Genomic DNA, 22,559 nt, shown 5'->3' on the forward strand with positions numbered 1-22,559 from the left:
TAACAAAGATGAATGGACGCTGCAAATAATTTTGTTCTCTCAGAATTAGGGGCTCGCCACACGGTAGGCAACAAGTGACAGAGAATTACGAATCGTGTCACCTCCCATGTCAAACTCGACAAACGGGAGGCGACGAGGTACTTGTCGCCACACATGGGAAGCGACAAGCATTGGCAACGGCGGAAGCAACTGACGTCACCCTCTAGCGCAGCTTGTTGACAACAGATCTGATTGGCTATTAAATTGGAGTCATTGTAAACTGACGTTCCATTACATAGTTCGAGGATGAAGATTCACAATACGTTACTGGAATATTACTGAACTATTGTTACTAAGTGTCCTGTTCACATCACGGAAATCATTGTGTGAAGAATCATATAAAACTGGATGGTCGGACACTGCTAAAATTAGATCCTCCCATTTTGCCGTGTATCGCACTGTATAGCATGCCCTGCGTTCATTGGCTCATCAATGAAATCTTCGCCTATTGGTTGAAACCTCGGTGACGCGACAAAAGTTGAACATGTTTCAACTCTCTAGTATGGCATCGCGGACCTACATGTGCATGTCTAGGTGTACGCGCGTGATTTTTCACATGTACGAAAATCGCGTGTCGCCGAGGGGGAGGGGGGAAGCCAATTTTCGCCTTGTCGCCTTGCCTCCATAGGAAATGCATGGAGAGCCAGTGACGTCGCCTCCCGTGTGGTGAGCCCCTTACTCACTGTGTCCTTGTTGAATGTTGAACAGCGAATGGCACTTTGTGTCTGTGCTTTTTTTTCCTAACACAAGACCGAACACGACATTTTCATCCTTTGCCGTGATTGGAAAACAAATATGCACAAGATGCCGCATCATCCAATCAGGTCGAAGTATTGCACAAGTTTTCCCGAACGGATCTGTCGAGTAAATTTCCAGATTGATAATGTGAAGAACTCCCTTGAGTGAATTACAATTATCAATCTGGCTATTGCCAGGTTATCTACCGTGACTACTTCCGTAAATACTGGTGCGAGGACCCAACCCAACATGCAGGGGATTGGACAGGGAGGCTCTGTCTCCCCGGCCTGCCCTGACCATATGCCACTGTTTACATTTTACCATTCTGCACATAGGAACAAAAAGTTTCACCTGTATGACACTCATTTCAGTTCTTTCGTTCCTTTTCTTTCTTTCTTTCTTTCTTTCTTTCTTTCTTTCTTTCTTTCTTTCTTTCTTTCTTTCTTTCTTTTTTTCCATCTCTATTTCTTTATTTCTATATTATCAGGGTTCTTGCAGGAATCACTCAGTGAAAATTTAGACATTTTTTAGAACTTTTTTAGACCACTATGAGAAAAATTTTAGACCAACTTCACGACCGACCGAAGACCCCTAAAAAAAAAAAAAAAAAAGTCGGGGGGGGGGGGGGGGGGGGGTCACATATATGATTCTCAAAACCATGTCAACCTACAGGGCTCTACACTAACTTTTTCACTACTAGCACTGGTGCAAGTAACATTTTTAGTTGCTCGCACAGCACAGGATTTGGTCAAACCATTTTTTGTGGAGGTAGCATGACTTTACGCAACTCGATATATTTGCAAAATATTTGATTGGAACACAAGTTTTGCCTGCAACAGCAGTGGCTATCAAAACATACGATTCATTTAAACATTCAAAACTTATAGTGACATTTGTTCCTTTTAGACGTTAATCTTAAAACACCACACATTTTTACGGTATCTTCAAACGTGTTAAAAAACAACAACAAAAATGTCTTCTATATTTTCATATGTTGAATCAATTATTTAAATAAACCACGACAAAGGGCTGGGCGATATGACTGAAAAATGTATCAGTTTAAATATTTATTAGTAGTTATTGACAGTTATAATTGGGTTGTTTTTTTTCTATTCAAAATAAGGATCAGGAAAACAAAAGGCTGAAAATATTTAACCTTTAAAAAGACACAAACACAATATGCGCACAGTGTGAAGTATTTCAGAAACATAAAAATTTTACACATTAAATAAACCTACCGTCCAGCCAAAGGAAATATGAAGCCACCTTATGTAACAATGAATCTATCAAACACATTTTAACCACTTAATATATCAAAAAAATATTGCCAAAAGTAACCTTCCCTTTTTATCAACAATTTTTCTTTTTCTTTTGCCATCACATTCATTTTTTGTTAATGTATGACGTCTTTTTTTTAATTATTATTATTATTAATCTGAGACACGATGATGACCACGGAATCACTGCTGTTTTTTTTTTTGGTTTGTTTTTGTTTGTTTTTTTTGCTGTGGTTCATTTTGAGTTTGATGACGTTCATTGCGGGCACGTCTCAGTTCTCCTATCTGCTTGTCATGCTAGTTGTGTACATTGACAGGGGAAAAAAAGAGAGAAGCTTTTAGAGATGAGAGAGATGAGAGAGATGTGTTTTTAGCTTAGCTGGTGTGTTGGCTGTGGGACATACCTGTGTATGAATTCATGCATTGGAACGTCACGGGAGTTATTGTTTTGAGTCGTGCGCAGTACCAACACCGGGACATACAAGTGCACCGAGAGGACTCGATAGCCAAGGAAAATACCGAAATGTACGGCACCGGCTTCTGCTACTGTCTGTTGACACTCGCTGTGACGTGCGCCCTCGCACACTAGCCCGTGCCGTAAGTTCGTCGTTCACCACCCTGCCTGTTTGTTTTTGTCCCGGTAGTGTTAGCTTGACATGTTGAGCTCGGGATGTCCGCAGAAAGCAACAATGATAATTCCTCCCCCTCCTGTTGTCATATCTTGCGGAAAAACAAGCCGCCGCGTCACATCTCACTTGCACCGCCCCACGTATCTTAGCTCCCGCCTACCCGAACTACATTGAACTGTAATGCAAACGCACCCCCTCAAATGTCTCCTTCACTTTGAGCGCGCAAATAACAGAAACAACGCAACACGCACATTTTTTGTTCTTTCTTTTTCTTTCTTCTCGGAATGTAAGGAACGGATGTAAGAATTTTAGACTTGGGTAAATTAAATTTTAGACCTAGGATAAAAATATGGCTGTTTTTTTAAGACATTTTAGGCCTAAAATTTAACTTTATGAATTTTAGACTTTTTTTTTTAGACTTTTTAAGACCCCGCGGGAACCCTGTATTATGCATGTAATAATACATACCTCCTTTCCTACATATTTTCTTGCCCGGTTTTCTTGCACATTCCTTGGATATTCTTTTGACTGAAAAATGAATAGAAGACTAAAAAATAACATGTGGCCACCTGGACACATATTGCAGAGATGTTGGCATGCACACACAAAAACACACGCGTGCACACGCGCAAACCCCCCCCCCCCCCCCCCCGCCCCACCCCCCACCCCACCCCCCCACCACCACCACACACACACACACACAATTTTGGCGGGTGGAATGGCGGGTCTTGGACAATATCAAGCGTATAAAGATTGCATACATTTCCCTACACATTACATATACTTTACATGCAGAAAAACTATATATCATGGTATATATTCATATATAAAAAGTATATCTTTAAAACATCCATCCATCCTTCCATTTTCTTAACCACTTGCTCCTCACGATGATGCTGGAGCCTATCCCACACTGGCTTCGGGCAGTAGGCAGGTTACACCCTGAACTGGTTGCCAGCCAATTGAAGGGCACACAGAGACAACCAACCATCCACACACACAAGCAAACCTAGGGACAATTTGTAGTGCCCAATTAACCTGCCATGCATGTCTTTGGAATGTGGGAGGAGACCAGCATACCGGGAGAAGACCCACACCTACGGGGAGAACATGCAAACTCCACCCAGGAAGACCGGAGCCTGGACTCGATCTTGCGTCCTCAGGACTGGGAGGCGAATATGCTAACCACTCAATCACCGCCCCGCCCGTCTTTTTTTTTTTTTTTTTTTAAAGAAAAAAAATACCTTTAAAGGGGCACAAAGGAGGATTCAGAGTGTTTGCACATTTGCGACCCCTCTGGCAAAACGTGGAATGGACCCCAGCGACATGCACACGGCCAGGAGCGTGCTCGACTTTTCGGGCACGAGCAAACCTCCAAGTTAATCGAACAAACGTAAACACGGAGCACAACGCTTTTTTCATAGGCTTAATAATGTCTACAGAGGTAAGAAACATATTAATCTTCAAGTTACTTTGTATGTTAAACTCATTTTGAGTGAGAAAAGCTTACGTAATTACAACCTTCCAAACGTAAATAGTGCATCCCGTGAATCCGATGACATTGAGGATAGCAATACATTGCTAATATGCCCAAGTGCGGAGACATTAGTTAGCGACCATGTATTAGTTTTATTCTGCACTGCTAATTATAAATGGACCCTATCGTATTTTCGTTACGAAGTCTTACCCTTTTAGCAAAAAGTCAGCAATCTGTGGGTACCGTTTCATCCCCAGGATAGCTCTTAGCTCTCTCCACCTGACGAACGCTGCTCCTATATTTATCCGCGTCCTCCCGTGACGCTGGTCTGAGAGTCTTTTACTTCTATGTGTCTTCCGTGGAGTCTCCACAAGGGATTGAGACGTATTGGGTGCAGGTCTCTTTAAATCCAGTTTGAATGAGCTGTCCTGTCCATGAAGTTGCGTGAACAATTGCGAGAGCTAACAGGGACAATAGCGTGCACGCGCCTGACGTCATGCTCAGAGCCACAATTAAAGATTCCGGCCCGAATCTTAAAACATGTGCGGGTGAAAAATATGGTTATTTTAACACTCAAATTTGAGTTTTATCTGCAATCGTGCACCTTTAAAGCAGCTATATGGAAGATTTAAAATTTCAAATCGCTACTGCCACCTGTGGCCGAAAACAAACTTCACGCTCGTACACGCTGCTCGCACTCGTACGTGCACGACCTCATTACTGAAGACTGGGCTCTTCATATCCAATTAAACTATGTTTTCAGAGGTAAGAAGTGTCATGTTTTGGTTCTGTTTGGGGTAGGTTTTGCTTTGTTTTTGTTGGGTTTTGAGTTTGTCATGTTTATGTTCTGCTTTTCTTGTCTTCCCTAGTCTCGTTAAGCCTTGCCATGTCCACCTGTGTTTGCCTGCCCTTCCTCATGTGTCAACCAATCAGCTCCCCCTTCCACTTGTGTCTTGCCCAGCTGTGTCTCGTCGTGTGTAATTAGTGTGTGTACTTAGTCATCGGTTTTCGTTTCAGTTCTTGTCGGTTCATTTTTCCTGTTTCCCTACGTTCTTGCTTGCCATAGTTAAGTCTACTCTTGTATAGTTTTTCCTGTCGGTATTTTGTTATTCTTTGTCACCAAGCCTGTTTGCCACTTTAGTTTTTTGTTTGATTAAATTGACTCCTTTTGAGCACCTCTGCCTCCCTGACTCGTTCCACCTCCTGCACTTGGGTCCACCACCACGCTTCCGAGCCCTGACAGAATGAACCGACCACGAAAGGACCCAGCAGGGAGCCGGTGCCGACCGGCACGACGTCGGCCAGCTCCCAGACGCCATCAGCCTGTTGACCAACCCCGTTCCCTCTATGTGGGTTCAGCTTTCTCTTCTGGTACTTGTGTCTCCGTGTTCCCCTCACCTGTTAAAACCTATTTATCCAGTTCACCACCTTATGATTCCCATTACAGTTATTTAAGTGATTCTGATTTGGAACTCACAGACACAGAGTTAAACATTTCTGATTTTGACACCAGTTTTTGTTCACCTAGTGAGTCTCCCCGGGCACTTCCTTATGACACGATTTTGTCACCCCACGTTTTTGTTGACCACGATCCCGAGTTTGATTTTGATTCAGAGTTAGAGGATGATTGTGAAGTGAGTGAGCACACCAAGTTTGGTTTGAGTGCGAGTGAAAGCTTTTATAGTTTTTTGTTTGCACGTTCCCCGTCACGTCAAGTAGCACCTGTTTCCGCATCACCTGGTTCCCCGTTGTCTCGATTTCCCCGGTCCCTTGGTCAACAGGCTGGTGTGACGACAGCCCCAGCTCCCCGAAAACCTAGGAGGAGGCAGAGGCGATCCAAGCCGCAGCCTGCGCCGCTGCCGCCGCAGCCCCTGGCCGCTACGCCTGCGCCGCTGCCGCCGCAGCCCCTGGCCGCTGCGCCTGCGGCGCTGCCGCCGCAGCCCCTGGCAAATGCGCCTGCGCCGCTGCCGCCGCAGCCCCTGGCCAATGCGCCTGCGCCGCTGCCGCCGCAGCCCCGGGCCGCTTCGCCTGCGCCGCTGCCGCCGCAGCCCCTGGCCGCTTTGCCTGGGCCGCAACCTCCTGCTCCTCGACCAGCGGCGCCCGGCCAGCGGCCGCCTTCGCCAGCATCAGTTCCGGCGGCGCCCGGTCAGCGGCCGCCTTCGCCAGCATCAGTTCCGGCGGCGCCCGGCCAGCGGCCGCCTTCGCCAGCAACAGTTCCGGCGGCGCCCGGTCAGCGGCCACCTTCGCATGCACTAGTTCCGGCGGCGCTCGGCCAGCGACCGCCTTCGCCTGCTCCAGTTCCGGCGGCGCCCGGCCAGCGGCCGCCTTCGCATGCACCAGTTCCGGCGGCGCCCGGCCAGCGGCCGCCTTCGCATGCACCAGTTCCGGCGGCGCCCGGCCAGCGGCCGCCTTCGCCTGCACCAGTTCTGGCGGCGCCCGGCCAGCGGCCGCCATCTCCATCTCCTGTTCCTCGTCAGGCGGCGCATGGATTGCGGCCGCCACCTCTTGTTCCTCGTCCGGCGGCGCAGGGAATGCGGCCGCCACCTCCTGTTCCTCGTCAGGCGGCGCATGGATTGCGGCCGCCACCTCCTGTTCCTCGTCAGGCGGCGCATGGATTGCGGCCGCCACCTCCTGTTCGTCGTCAGGCGGCGCATGGATTGCGGCCGCCACCTCTTGTTCCTCGTCAGGCGGCGCATGGATTGCGGCCGCCACCTCTTGTTCCTCGTCAGGCGGCGCATGGATTGCGGCCGCCACCTCCTGTTCCTCGTCAGGCGGCGCATGGATTGCGGCCGCCACCTCCTGTTCCTCGTCGGGCGGCGCATGGATTGCGGCCGCCACCTCCTGTTCCTCGTCAGGCGGCGCATGGATTGCGGCCGCCACCTCTTGTTCCTCGTCAGGCGGCGCATGGATTGCGGCCGCCACCTCTTGTTCCTCGTCAGGCGGCGCATGGATTGCGGCCGCCACCTCCTGTTCCTCGTCGGGCGGCGCATGGATTTCGGCCGCCGCCTCCTGTTACTCGTCAGGCGGCGCATGGAATGCGGCCGCCACCTCCTGTTCCTCGTCCGGCGGCGCATGGATTGCGGCCGCCGCCTCCTGTTCCTCGTCCGGCGGCGCATGGATTGCGGCCGCCGCCTCCTGTTCCTCGTCCGGCGGCGCATGGATTGCGGCCGCCGCCTCCTGTTCCTCGTCAGGCAGCGCATGGAATGCGGCCGCCGCCTCCTGTTCCTCGTCCGGCGGCGCATGGATTGCGGCCGTCGCCTCCTGTTCCTCGTCCGGCGGCGCATGGATTGCGGCCGCCGCCTCCTGTTCCTCGTCCGGCGGCGCATGGATTGCGGCCGCCGCCTCCTGTTCCTCGTCCGGCGGCGCATGGATTGAAAGGTGGGCTATCATTTATGGAAATTGACGACTGAGAAAAACATATAGAGTCTATATGTTTTGGGTCTATATTATAGACCCATTCACTGCTTAGTGTGATACAGCCGTGAATGTTATCACCATTCAGTAGTAACGTTCACATTCCGCTAGCATAATGTAGCTACAATAGGCTGTTGTCACGGAGGAAAATAAGCCAACATTTAGCCTGATTGAATGCCGCGGAATGAAACGCCTGTTCTTCATAAAGTCATTCTTTTCTATTTCATTCAATCTTGCCGCCCCTTTCACGCTGAATGTTGCCGCCCACCTCCTGTCACCCCTAGTTAGGACCGAGAAGGGATCGAGCTTGAGGTTACTGCTATTTGAAAACAACACATTTTTTTTCTAAATGCTTGCTTCTTACCTTTTGAAGTAGAAAGAAAGTCAGCTTTGAATCACTTTTCTAATCCAAGTCCGAGCTCAACTCTCTCCACCGCTGAAATGTCAAACCGATGTTTACTCTCGTTCTTGCCCGGCGTCGGTTACTATCAAGTTTAGATTTTTTTTCGTGGCACTTGACATTGTTTTCATCTTTTTTTTTTTTTTAAGCCGCCTTCCGCAGAGTAACAGCGGGTGTCTGGGGCAGCGAAAATCTGTACTAGTTCCATCTTCGCGACTACAGGAAACAACGGACGAGAATGCGAGTGATGTCACATCCCGCAGACAGAGGGTGGGAAATTCGAAGGACTCGGACCGGACGCTTCCTGAAAAATATTGGCCAGAGGCTTGTAGGAGTACCCATTGTGAACAGCTAAGATGTTGATCTACTAATTAGAATATGTTTTAGTCATAAATGGTCAAATAAAAAGGCTATTGTAAAGATATTTTTTGGGGAATCCTCCATATAGTAACTTTAAAACAGGTAACGCAATTAAAAACTATGAAGCTTATGTGAATCATTTATAGAAAACATATGTTATATGTCACAAACATATTTTTTACTTGCATCATACTTCATCCTGAGAAATATCTGTGTGTGAAAAAAATTCGAAAGTGTCCACTTTCAGGAGTAAATCTTATATGACGGGTGTCAAACTCATGTTAGCTCAGGGGCTGCATGGAGGAAAATATATTACCAAGTGGGCGGCATCGGTAAAATAACGGTATACAACTTAAAAACGATTGCTGTCAATTATACGCAGATTTTCGCTATTTGTGTGCCTGCCCTAAATTACAGAGCTCAACTGTAACCCCGGGTTTTCACCGGATGCGGTTGCGGTGCGGTCCGGCGACGCAAGCAATTAGATTCCATTCATTCGAATGGTGCAGTTTACACCGCTTGCGGGTGCGTTGCGTGTCGACCGCGTCTCAGCTGCGGCGTGCCGCAGGCCTTCCGCAAGGATAGACCTATTTTCTATTTTTGCCGGACGCCGCAGCGGTAGGCCTCCGGCAAATGGCAAGCTAGCACAAAACAGATCGAGCGGGACAGGAAGACCGACGCAGTTTCAAAATAAATTTCCGGTTACCTTTCAGAATAAAACACTCGCCAGCTCCTATTTCGCAAGCTTTTCAGCAAAACGTGACGTGGGCGTCGCCGGGCCATGTGCTCATTCACGGTTTAGACACCAGCGAACATGGACGAGGAGAGGTTTATATTGGAGGTGGAAAACCACAAAATAATATATGACACGGCACATCCTTTTTATAAGGACAACCCAAAAAAGGATGCTGCATGGAATCCCATAGCAGAAGAAGAAGAAAAGGTTAAATCAAAAGAAGTCCACCTCTCTTTCTGCTTCTCTGTTGAGCACAGACTTTCTGTATGTTTGTCGTTGTGAAATGCCACATGATCGCGCGCGCGCGGTCCCGCGAGACACGTTGGGAAGTGGGCGGCGATGGAGCTGCCGGACCGCAGCTGTGCGGAGCCGGTGTGGATTGACAAAAAAATTGACCCGTCCGGAGCACGCAGTCAAGACGCACCGCACCGCAACCGCACAGCAACCGCATCCGGTGAAAACCCGGGGTGATATATTGTTTCAAAAAACAATACAAATGCAAATGTAACACGGCAACACTGAGTTCTGGACGTGTTAAATCGACCTGTTTTGCATATATATTGTTCTCAATATCTATTTGTGTTACCAGTAATTGAATTTGTGTTGTATTTAACACGTTTGTCGATCTATGATTAAAAAAAATAATTAATAGCAATAATAATAATAATAATAATTAAACAAACTGTAACTTTAAGTTGTATGTAAAATAATGGCTACGATTCCCCCATACAAGTTGCATTGCTCATCTGAGGGCTGCTTGTAAAATTACTAATTTTATATATTTTGATTGTGGCCAGCTGATTAATTAGTGTGACAGTGCATTTTTATTTTATTTATTTATTTTTTTAACTTTACAAAATCATCTCATGGGCTGGATTAAACCCCTTTGCGGGCCTTATGTTTGACGCCCCTGTTATATGAGATTGAGAAGCACAGCACACTGATTTCTTGTAAGTTTTATATATATATATATATCTTTTCCGTATGGGAACGGCCAGCATATGCTGAAAACTATTACTGACGGGGACTCTAATGAGCGCCGATGTTGAGGCCATTCCGGAATCTACTGTAATTCACGAATGGCCACCACGTCCCCCTTTGCAAGTATTACAGAAAACGCACCACTTGGAGTTTGTTGTTTTGTAACAAGCTAATTTGTAGCTGAGTTTTAGCCATGAAGTAGAACTGGTTTTAAGTTCAAGTTTGACACACACATCTACTAAGGATATTGTATGTGGACTGACTGTCATATAGGCCTTATTGTTCTGTTATGTTCCCAAACTATACAAGTTTCATATTATAAAAATTTACTAAGGATCTTATATCCGGTTCGACTCCCATATGCAATATGGGAATAATACAAATATCATATAAAAAAAAGATACAAATCTTACAAGATTTCTGTAGATCTTTTCCGTATGGGTTTACTTGCCGTCACAAACTGTCAACAACAACAAATACAAAGCGTCATCCTGAAATAATTTTCATTCACTAATCAAACTCTAACATATAAGAGGGTGTCTGTTACCAGCGTTAGCGACCAATGGCTAGCAGTTAGCCAATGAGCTAGTGAACGATCTTGGCTGGCAAGAGCTGTCAGACTAACTTTCAAAGGAAGTTTAAGAAGTGAAAATGACTCTTCACACTTTAGAACTTTAAGTTATATTTCCTACAAATCCATTTTTAACAAACCTTACTCAAATGTGCTGTTTTAGCCAGCAAAATCATTACTGTGGTTTTGACGTTACTTCGTCCCCTACTGACTAATGTTTCTAAAGAAGAAAATACAGAAGTTTGCTGCTACGCAATCTAAATGCAAGTAAAAAAAAATATAAAGTGGTCCATTATTAAGTGCAATGCGGTATGTGTTATTTTCTCTTCTGTATTCGTTGTCTCTTTAACCTAGCAAATAAATATATATTTCTTTATTTTATCCAGGTACTTGATTATCCAATAGAATTTTCAATCGAATGTCTGAATACCAAAATATTCTAGAGTTGCAGCCTTATTTTAAACTGACATATGCTGGCATAACCTCTGCTGAGTATAACTGTAAAACCAATAGAATAAAACAAGCTGATTATGATGGAAAAGTGAGGCAGAGATGGTGAAGGAAACATAAATTTCAATTGTTTTCTCCAAACACACAGTAAATAAATACAAATACTAAATACATGCTTATTGAACATGCCGAAGGTCATGCAATCTACTGAGCGATAGTCACAGAAAAAAAATTGCAGTCACACAAATACAATAACACACTGACTCTGAACTCTTAAGAAGGTTGCAGATTCATTTTACCCCCACTAAATTATTATTTTTTCCTTAGCCAATCGCCTAACTCACCATCTTCCGTGGGCACATAGATGTTAAGGTAGAGGCAGTCCTCACTCTGGTCCTGGATGTATGATGATACAACATCAATACTGTTGGTGAACCACACTGGTAGCATCACATCAGGAAGGCGGCCCTCCACAATGTTCTGGGGGCACACTGGGGCAAAATGTGTTGCATTGCGGATATCCGGCCACGGCACTAATGGCTCAGGTGGCTGAAAGCGGTGCTCGCCTGTGGGGGGGGCTGCAAATGGGACACCAAGAAACTGTACAACAGGGCCCAAGATCTCATTGTTCAACTCCTTCTTGATTCCACGGAGCTTGCCATTGGTGGTCGTGACCACTGGGTCGTTTTCATGCAGTTTCTCAGCCTCCACAGCACACATGTACATTAGCAGTAGACCCAGCCAAATAAACGACCACCATTCACCAGTGCTTGTGTGATGTCCCAAACCTTTGCATTGCATTTGCTTGCTGCATGTATAAGAAGGCCGAAGAAGTAGATGTCCAGTCCTTAGATGATGCCTCGAAGTAGCCATAACTCTAAACTTCTTTTTTTTATTTTTGCTGTGTATTTAAATATAGTCCGAATCCTTTACTATTTTTGGGTGAGATGATCGAAGATGACAATTCAGAATACCAAAAGAGGTTGTTTAATCCAGACCCTGCAAAAAAGAAAAAACAAGAAAAAATAAAAGAACGTGCAGCAATTAATATCCACATGAAAAATAAATGGCTGGTTTAATTCTTTTTTTTTTTTTTTTTTTATCAGAACCAAATTTATCATTCTTAATGAAAATATTACATAATAATAATAATAATAATAATATCAATAATAATAATAATAATAATAATAATAATAATAATAATAATAATGATTCACAAATATACATATGATTACAAACACTTCATGTTCATTTACTGATTGACCACAACACAGGGAATAATATTCATCTGTGATGCTCCACTGTCAAGACGTTTTAAATTTAACAAAATTGTATTCAAAGTACTATATAGTTTATTATCATGTATGTAGTGTGTGTGATGGTGTAGAATTGCACTACACCATAGGGTTGGACAATTTTTTAAAAATATCATCATCACAATTGTGGTCGATAATGAAATCCCAATGACTACCAAGACTCATCTTGTCAAAACTACCATCATAGTCGCTTGACCATTTATCCCATGCTAAACACTTTAATCTTGAACACTATATTATTATTGTCACATGCCAAAAAACCCTGTAAATACCATGTGAAATGTTCATTTTGCTCTAGCCAAATCTTTGCCTCATCCACACCACTTTGCGCCATAGCATTTTTGCACACATTGAAACCGTGAATATGCATCTCCCTTATCTCTTTATTGTATTTATTTTACCTTATTTTGTTGTTCTACTTTTATTTTCACAAGTCGTGGGACTTACTGTGCTCACCTAGGACCTCGGGTATGTTATTTTGTGCCATATCATGTGGAAACGTGTGTTAGAACGACAATAAAAATTCAATTTCAGCCCAAAAGAGTCAATCGGATGTATCATCTCGGACAAGGGGGCCCCTGTATGACCCCTGTAAATGAACAAAAATAGGCTAAAATTAGTATCTCACTTTTTATACAGTTTAACATTTGGTCACAATCAATGTTCCCTCTAATTTTCCGTGTGGCTGTGCATTCCCGCAAACTTCTTGAGCATTCCATGCATTACCAGGGCTTGACAGTGCGACCATTTCACTCGCAAATGCAGGCAACTTTCAAGTGCGGCGCGAGTGCATTAATGCTCCCTCTGTACTATGTTTAAATACTTCATACTTCTAGCAAAGAGAGCGCGCCGGCGTGCACCGACTCAGTCCAATAGTATTTGAGTGAAACATGACCCGCTGCAATGTGATTGGTTGGCTACTTCCTGATCGGCACAGCATACGTGTACACGCGCACCACGCAGACTACAATTTACATACAAACATATGTAATATGGCGCTTTTCCACCGGACCGGTTCCACACGGAAGTGTCATTTTTTGTCCCCGGATACCTCCGTGGGACTCTTTCGGGGGCCGAGCGGTTCCGTTGTAACCGCTGTTTAGAACCCTTTCGGCAGTGGTTCTGCAGCCCCGGTCATCGGGGGACGAGAGGGGCCATCGTCACCTGTTATCTGACTGACCGACAGTAACGCATTTTGCGTGAGAGAACCAAAGGCGCTCGCCGGTCTTCACCAAAGTCATAAAAATGCGGTATATACAATCAATATAATAATCTTTTACAACAACGCTGAACTATATTTACAATTTAAAAGGTACTTGTGGATGGATTTGTAATGTTTGTGGTTAAATAAAATCACGTTCGTGTGTTCCCATTAACTTGAATGAGAGCGCCAGCGGCAGACCTCCATTCACAAATAGCTTCACGACTCGCAAGCCGATCGTGAATCGCAATATTTCATCCATGGTGGTTCATATTAAATTGTAAATATGGTTCAATGTTGGCGTGACTTGCCACTTATGAAATGTTATGGCAGATCTGCACACATTGGGGAATGTAAGCTTGGCTTGGAGAGTTCAAATGATCCCGCCCCCTTCCCGCTGCTCGCCTCCTGTAACGGAAAAGCAATGGAGGCGGTTGTGGTGTAGTAGCTTGCCGTGCGGGGCTCAGGGAAAAGCGGCAGTGAATTTTTAAAAAATGAAGCGGCCTTTTGTTGATTATTTTCTAAAACAAAATGAGAATGAGGAGGACAATGACGGTTGTAAAAGAGGGTCTTCGGAAGGTGCCAAATCAAACGATACAGATTATTCTGCCCTTCAGACATTTTAGTTTGAATTTGTGCAGTCTTTAAGCGCCCTCCTGTGGTTGCTAGGTTTAATGTTTTTGTTGAGTAAAATAGAGATTCAACACCACTCCAATGTGGCAGCACGCAATGCCGACACGTTCATTGTTACGCAGACTGTTGGCTCTTATTTTTGTTGTTGCTTTGGACGAGAATTATCCGTAAGTACATGCGATGTCAATATCAAAACACTGTAGATTTATTTTAGTTAATTAGGACAATTAGATATTGTTGAATGTGCAATGTACCTAGCTACTAGCATGAAAAGGTGTCATGTATAGTTAGCTAATATTACATTATTTGTTATTTCATTTTCTAGTTTTACGACGACCTAAAGAAGGTAATGGTCAGAGGCCATTGTTCAAATTAACAGCACAAAAGGAAAACAAAGTCTGGTTATTTGGAATGTCGTTAACTCGCTGTCTAGCTGGTGAAATCTAGAAGCTTCGGAGAGAGGGCAGCCGAGGAGCAGGTGAAGGGAAAAAAAAAATACTGACAAATATATTTTGCAAATATATCGAGTTGCGTATTCCTAAGGTATGCTGCACCTCCACAAAAAATGGTGCGACCAAATCCTGTGCTGTGCGAGCAACTAAAAAAGTTAGTCTAGAGCCCTGATTACGGTGAGCAACATTCACAGACTTATATACAGACTCACAATGCCACTTATTCACCATAGAGAGAAGTGAAGCCAAGGCAGCCATCTTACTTACATCTTACATCCACTAAGCTGACCAAACTTGAAAATATTAGTTTTCCCGCAGTGTTTCCAAGTTAATTTACTGTCTCCACACTGAAATGCCGCCGTGCATGGCATATGGTTGTACCAATAAGACTGCAAGAAGCGCTTCATGCACATTTTGTTGTTATGAAATTAATGCATATATAAATTTTCTCTTCTAAGCTATATCTGTGAGGCCTATTCAAAGACTGGTCCACATCATATTGTCAGAACCATGAAAAATGAAATGAACACAAATGCCATCAAAATTGGCTGTGAAATGTAAACCCAACTGAGTCCATTTATATACAGTAAGCTCTTGACAACATTAGACATGCACATGACAGCCAAATCAGTATAACACCTGTCCAAACCCTGAGATCATAAATTACATGATGTATGTATGTTGCAAAAAAATTCTAACCACTTGTACATCATGTGTCAAGAGATTAGATTCAGCCCTAGTTTGTTACTTGTTTTTAATCACAGGTTATTTTAAGCATAATTAAGTCTCAAAACAATTTTTATAAATATGGGCCCACATCGTCCACTCAAAAATAATGGAAAACATAATTTGTCAGGACTCCGGCTCCACGAGCCCTGTCCCCCTCCTTCCTCCCTGTGTGTGACTAGCCAGCTCATCAGGTGGATGACATGCAGCTGGGGCAGCAGTCAGGTGTGGGTGATTACATCGCTGGTCTATTTAAGCCAGTCCGAGACCACACCTCAGCGCCAGAACGTCTTGAGTACAAAGCCAGTCAGTCGTGCCTTGTTGACAAACTCGCCTGTTCTGTTTACACTGTTAATTATCGTGTCCTGCCTGTCCAGGTCATCTCCACCGGCTCAAGCCTCGTTTGTTCACCTGCTTACCTGCCTGCCTGCCTGCCTGCCTGCCTATCTGTTCCCCGGCTCACCACTTATCTTCCACTCCTGGCCATCCCGCACCCTGCGGGCACTCCCCAGTCTGAGTTGGACCACTCGCCTGCTCCTCGCACCTCTGCTCATTTAAACTACTTGCACCAGACCTGCCTGTCCTGTCATACCTGCTCTTGGGTCCTCTCTGAGCCCCCGTCCTAACAGTACGTTCTGGCGAAAACATGGACCCCGCAGGTAGTGACCCCGCCCAACACAACCAAGCCGCGCAGGGACTTCTCCTCGAGCAACATGACCAAGCCCTTCACGTTCTCCTCAAAAGTAAACGAATTCTCCCAAGCCTTATTCTTTTTTGTACAATGCTCTTTAGTTTTCAAACAACAGCCCCACACCTACTGCTCGGATCGATCAAAAATCGCCTACCTTATAGTTTGCCTTCGAGGGGATGCGCTCGCCTGGGCTTCCGCAGAGTGGGAGCCTCAATCTCCTGTGTGCGCGTCCTATCCCGCATTCACGGAGGAAATGAGGAAGATCTTTGACCACCCAGTGCGCAGTAAGGAGGCGGCCAAACGCTTAATGTCTCTCCGCCAGGGCTCCCGTAGCGTAGTTCCGTGCGCTTGCAGCCGAGAGCAAATTCAATAACGAGGCACTTCAGGAGGTATTCTTTTGCGCCCTGAACGAATCCCTTAAGGACCACTTAGCCTGCCGCGACGAACCCGCTGACCTAGACCGACTCATAGACTCAGCTATCCGAATTGACTGTTAGCTCAGAGAACGTCAGAGACAGCGCTGTCCGGCACCGTCCCCTCGGCCCGCCTCACCGCCACCAGTGCGACCCATACAGCTCAACCCAGCTCCAATACTAGCCCCGCTTCCTGCCGACACTTCTGAGCCAATGCAACTAGGGGGTGCAAGATTGACTTATGAGGAGAGGGCACGGAGAATGAGCAACAATTTATGCTTATATTGCAGTCAAGGGGAACATTTCATTCAGTCTTGCCACCTGAGACCGGTAAAAGGGGGGGCTCATCAGTGAGAGGGGAGAGACTGGTGTGCCAAACAAACAGCTCCTCATCACACCGCCTAATGCTGTCAGCTACCTTGTCGCGCCAACACCGGTCCAGGGCAGTGTCTGCGTTCGTCGATTGCGGGGCAGACGAGAGAACCTTATTGACTACAGTTTGGTAAAAGCACTAGGTTTAGAGACACGCCCCTTGACGCCCCCATTTAGGACCACCGCGCTTAACAGGAAGTTATTATGTTATGCTACGCAACAACGCCTGTTTCCCTCTGTCTCTCTGATAACCATTATGAGGAGATCAGCCTCTTTGTTTTTGATTGTCCTCGACCCCCCTTGGTATTCGGTTTACCGTGGCTTAAGAGACATAATCCCGAGATAGATTGGGCCATCCCCAGGCTGACGGCATGGAGCGAGGCCTGCCATGAGGGCTGTCTGCATTTAGCACAAGTCCCTGTCCAGAGCAATAAGGTAGGGGATCCCCTACCCCGAACCCCCCGATCTCCGTACAGTCCCTTCCTGCTATCACGACCTCAGTCAGGTTTTTTCCAAGGACCGAGCTGCGGTCTTGCCACCTCACAGGCCTTCTGATTTGCCATTGATTTGCTGCCAGGTGCCACCCTCCTTAGCAGCCGCCTCTACAACATCTCACGGCCAAAAAGGGAGGCTATGGAGCGGTACATCATGGAATCTCTGGCTGCTGGTATCATCCGCCCCTCCTCCTCTCCCGTTGGTGCCAGGTTTTTCTTCGTGGGAAAGAAGGACAAGACTACGACCCTGCATAGACTATCGGGGACTAAACAAGATCCCGGTCAGGAACAAATACCCTATTCCACTCATCGAATCTCCATTCACTCCTTTCCACAGTGCATGCATTTTCACCAAGCTGGATCTGCGCAACGCCTACCACTTGGTCCGGATAAGAGAGGGGGATGAATGGAAGACTGCATTTAACACCCCCTTTGGACACTAAGAATATCTGGTCATGCTCTTCGGGCTAACAAACGCCCCCGCAGTATTCCAGGCCCTGCTGAACGATGTTTTCAGAGACATGATTGATAAGTTTGTGTTTGTTTACATGGATGACATCCTAATCTTCTCAGAATCCCAGTCAGAGCATGAAGGGCACGTCCGGCGAGAACTCCAGAGGCTCCTAGAAAATAGACTCTTCGTCAAAGCACAGAAGTGTGAGTTTCACGTGCCCAAGACCACCTTTCTGGGGTACGTGATCTCTAAGGGGGAATTGTGCATGGACCGAGCCAAGTTAACGGCAGTCTTGGAGTGGCCACAACCCACTAACCGCAAGCAGCTTCAACATTTCCTGAGCTTTGCCAATTTCTACCGACAATTCAGTAAGAACTATAGTCGTGTTGCGGCCCCCCTCACAGCTCTTACCTCCACTTCTATTCCTTTCCGCTGGTCCCAAATAGCAGATTCCGCCTTTGCCGACCTCAAACACCGGTTTACAGTGGTTACTGTACTCATCCATCCCGATCCCTCTCACCAGTTCATTGTGGAGGTTGACGCATCCGAGACAGGAGTTGGAGCCGTGCTGTTCCAGCATCATGTAGATGGTAAGATACATCCGTGTGCCTTTTTCTCCCGCAAATTATCCCCGGCGGAACGAAATTACAGCATTGGGGACTGGGAGCTCCTGGCTGTCAAGCTGGCCTTGGAGGAGTGGCGGCACCTACTCGAGAGAGCAGAACAACCTTTCGTGGTATGGACGGACCACACGGTATGGCGGTCCCCTCTATTCAAGCCCACTTGAGAAGCTGTGCCAAGGTGTGGAAATGGGCCTGTGCCTCTCTGCTCCAGTCCACATCTCGAACTGAGGCACAAGCTAACCGTTGTCGCTCACCAACGCCCTCCTACGCAGTGGGCCAAAAGATTTGGCTGAACGCTAAAGATCTCCCCTTAAAGGTTAGTTCCCACAAACTGGCTCCTCGATTCATAGGTCCGTATGAGATTGAGAAAGTAATCAACCCTTGTGCGGTGCGGCTCAGACTGCCCACCTCTCTCCGCATTCATCCGACATTCCACGTCTCTCAAGTCAAGCCATTTGTTTCTAGCCCATTGGCTCCACAATCTCCTGCGCCCCCCCCCCCCCCCCCCAGTCATATAACACTGAAATATTATATTATTTGAGTATTTTTTTGTACTGCTTAATTCATTCATATTGACTTGTTTTAGCATGGTGCAGATAGTGCGCCACGCCCGAGAGGGGGAAAAAAAACTTTCAAGTGAGAGCGGGTGACAAGGCGGCCAGGCCTGGCCCGACTATATGAAAATGTGATCGATCCTCACTAAATATGTGCCCATCCCCCAAATCTGTGAAATTATTAGAACAGTCACAATATATATATATATATATATATATATATATATATATATATATATATATATATATATATACTTTTGGTCCTCTATTCACGTCGCCGTTGCCTGATGATGGGTTGCATGCAGCTGTAGCGCTGCAGCGGGGCGTGTTTTTTTGTCTTTCTTTTTTTTTTTTCCTCTGAGTTGCACCTGTCTGCATGGCCCCATCCCATGAGATATCCAGGGAATTAATTAATTAATTAATTAATTAATTAATTAAAAGAGCTATAAAGTGCTGTTCAGTGTGTGACTGACGTTTCGCTCCCTCTCTCTATTGGTCAATGCTGTGGAACTAAACGGACGACGACGTAGGTATGTCACATTATGCGTCAAGACGAGCAAAAAATTCCAACATGCTAGACTTTCGTCGTAATGGTTGTGAACCATCCCAGACAACAGGCGACCAGTCGTTGAACGTGTCACACTACACGGGCGACACTAAGTCAAGACAACCCAAAATCCTTTACGACATGCCCCGTTTGTCCGCGACACGTCGGTCAGGCTAAAATCGGGCTGTTTTCTTGTAATCTGACCAAGACATAAGCCAGTCCCAGACCACACCTCGGCCCCAGAACGTCTTGAGCACAAAGCTAGTCAGTCGTGTCTTGTTGACATGCTCGCCTGTTCTGTTTGCACTGTTACTTATTGTGTCCTGCCTGTCCAGGTCATCTCCACCGGCTCAAGCCTCGTTTGTTCAACTGCTTACCTGCCTGCCTGCCTGTTCCCCGGCTCACCACCTATCTTCCACTCCTGGCCATCCCGCACCCTGCGGGCACTCCCCAGTCTAAGTTGGACCACTTGCCTGCTCCTTGCACCTCTGCTCATTAAAACCTGCCTGTCCTGTCATACCTGCTCTTGGGTCCTCTCTGAGCCCCCGTCCAAACAAATTTATTAAAACGTAAACATTTCTTAAACGCGTGAAGAGCCTCAAACTACACTATTTGGACTTCCTGAATGGCGCGGTTGTGTGTCGCTGCAGTCTCGTCAGTGCTGAGTGTGAGTGTTTGTATCATGTATGCATGCTTGAAACTGCAGTAGAACAACTGTGTGCACACCCAAACTGCTATTAAAACTGTAAGTGAAGTGGGAATGATGTCCTGTTATGTGCATGATATGCGCGCCGGATGGCATCACTGTAGTGACATGATGCCCGTTCATTTTGGACGGAGCTGCTCCGTCCCACAACAAGACATGTTTCCCCTTGCATTTAAGCTTTTTGTCACATTTTTCTTTCCCACTCCATTAACCACACGTATCATATAAAGTTTTCATTTTTTTATCGGAAGATAATAGAAACTAGAGCTGCGAGCAGCTATAAAGGGCCCTCGCAGCCCGGGCCACGTTGGGGTACTTGCACGTTGGGGTACTTGCACATTGGGGTACTCGCACGTTGGGGTACTGGCACATTAGGAGCAAAATTTCTTTGAACATGGCATGATAAACCTTTACATGTGGATTTTTTTTTTGCCAGGTGTGATGTGTGTGTCAAGCTCAATGGGTTTTGGTGATTGTTAAGATCTGCAAAAATCAGCGTCTTTTTTTATTTTTTGGGAATGAGTTGACCTGATTGGTATTTTTTGTAAAAGTATATATACCCATCATCGCTCGTACTCATTGCACGATGTTGCTTTTATTGTCCATAGAGGCTATCAAAAATAAATAAAACAAAATAAAAAAGTACATATGCTTGGATCGGTTTGATACCAGTGAACACCTTGAGTAGTGGAAAGTAAAAGAATATTCATAAATGACTTAGTTATAATACTTACAATGAGTTCACAAATTTTGTACAAAATATCGTGTTGTTTTTTTTTTATGCCTCAAGGACTAGGTGGCGCTGTATTAAAAACAGAATTTTGTCATAGAGATACCTTCAGGCCTTGACTAGAAATATACCTGTCAAGTTTGGGATTTTTTTGAAGCATGTACCGGGGAGTTATTCAGCATATCCTTCATTCACGATACTGATTTTAATGTCCATAGAGGCTATCAAAAATAAATAAAACTAAATAAAAAATACACATGTTTGGATAGGTCTGATGCCAGTGAACATTTTGAGTGGTGGAAAGTCAAAGAATATTCATAAATGACTTAGTTATCACACTTAGAATGAGTTTACATTTTTTGTACAAAATACCGTATGTGTTTTTTTTTTTTTTTTATATATTATATAAGCCTCAAGGGCTAGGTGGCGCTGTATTTATAACTGAATGTTGTCATAGAGATACCTTCAGGCCTTGATTATAAGCATACATGTCAAGTGTGGGATTTTTTTTGGCGCATGTACCGTGGAGTTATTATGCATATCCTTCATTCACGATATTGCTTTTAATGTCCACAGAGGCTATCAAAAATAAATAAAATATATATATATGTTTGGATAAGTCTGATGCCAGTGAACATTTTGAGTGGTGGAAACTAAAAGAATATTCATAAATGACTTAGTTATCACACTTAGAATGAGTTTACATTTTTTGTACAAAATACCGTATGTGGGGTATTTTTTTTTTATGCCTCAAGGGCTAGGTGACGCTGCATATATAACTGAATGTTGTCATAGAGATAGCTTCAGGCCTTGATGATAAACATACATGTCAAGTTTGGGATTTTTTGGAGCATGTACCGGGGAGTTAAGCATATCCTTTTTCAGTGCGAAACACAAATTTTGATGCCCCGCCTTCATCATATAGTATTTCGAAAAGTCAAGATTTTCCCCCCTGTCGTTGGCTCAGGTCTTGACATGGTCCAGGTCAAGTCTTAACTCAGTCAGATGAAACGTGTAGGAGAAGTGGGCAAAAGTAAAAGCAAAAGCCCACTGTGAATGTGCAAAAATCGTCAAAAATGGGACATTCAAAAATTCGTAGCTCACTTCCTGTTCATTTTAGCATATGGGTCCAAGAGACTTTTTTGTAGGTCTTGGGCTCCCTCATACACCTAAAAAAATTTCCTAGATCTTGCTTAAACGTACAACCGGGGCTGCTTCATTAAAAATTCGTAGGGGGCGCTATTGAGTCATTTTTGTAAAAATAGCACAATCAACAATAAAATATTGTTCATTTTACCAGGCCAGATGTGTGTGCCAAGTTTCATGAGTTTCTGTGCATGTTTAGACCCTCAAAACTGGCGTTGTTTTCTTGGCGAACAGCGCTTAGCCACACCCACAGCAATTCGCCAAAACTCACAAACTTCGTGTTGTGACATCATGAAGTCCGAAACCCTCATCTGAGCAAATATGAGGTAGGTCCAGTTAACGTGTTTGGAGAAAAACGTAGAAGAAAATTCGTAAGAAAAAAAATTGCCACTAGCTGGCGCTATTAGTTAGATGAAATATAAGTCAGTA

General features: G+C 45.2%; 1 protein-coding gene across 6 annotated transcripts in view; it reads right to left on the reverse strand.

Moving 5' to 3' along the window:
• Positions 1-22,559, reverse strand: part of nlgn1 (neuroligin 1) — a 553,113-nt gene that overhangs the window by 453,428 nt on the left and 77,126 nt on the right. For 4 of the 6 annotated variants that reach the window (XR_013285243.1, XM_077533451.1, XM_077533448.1 and 1 more), the window contains exons 2-3: positions 11,417-12,071; positions 3,152-3,211 (exon numbers count right to left, since the gene is read on the reverse strand). Coding sequence is in view for 5 of the 6 variants with exons in the window: in XM_077533451.1 (XP_077389577.1) it covers positions 3,152-3,211; positions 11,417-11,945 (589 nt within the window). In the remaining variant the exon portion in view is untranslated. The remainder of the gene's footprint in view (positions 1-3,151; positions 3,212-11,416; positions 12,072-22,559) is intronic. The other 2 variants (XM_077533449.1, XM_077533447.1) reach the window with 1 other exon arrangement.

This window comes from Festucalex cinctus, chromosome 10, assembly GCF_051991245.1.
Source record: "Festucalex cinctus isolate MCC-2025b chromosome 10, RoL_Fcin_1.0, whole genome shotgun sequence".
In the NCBI taxonomy this organism is placed as follows: domain Eukaryota; kingdom Metazoa; phylum Chordata; class Actinopteri; order Syngnathiformes; family Syngnathidae; genus Festucalex; species Festucalex cinctus.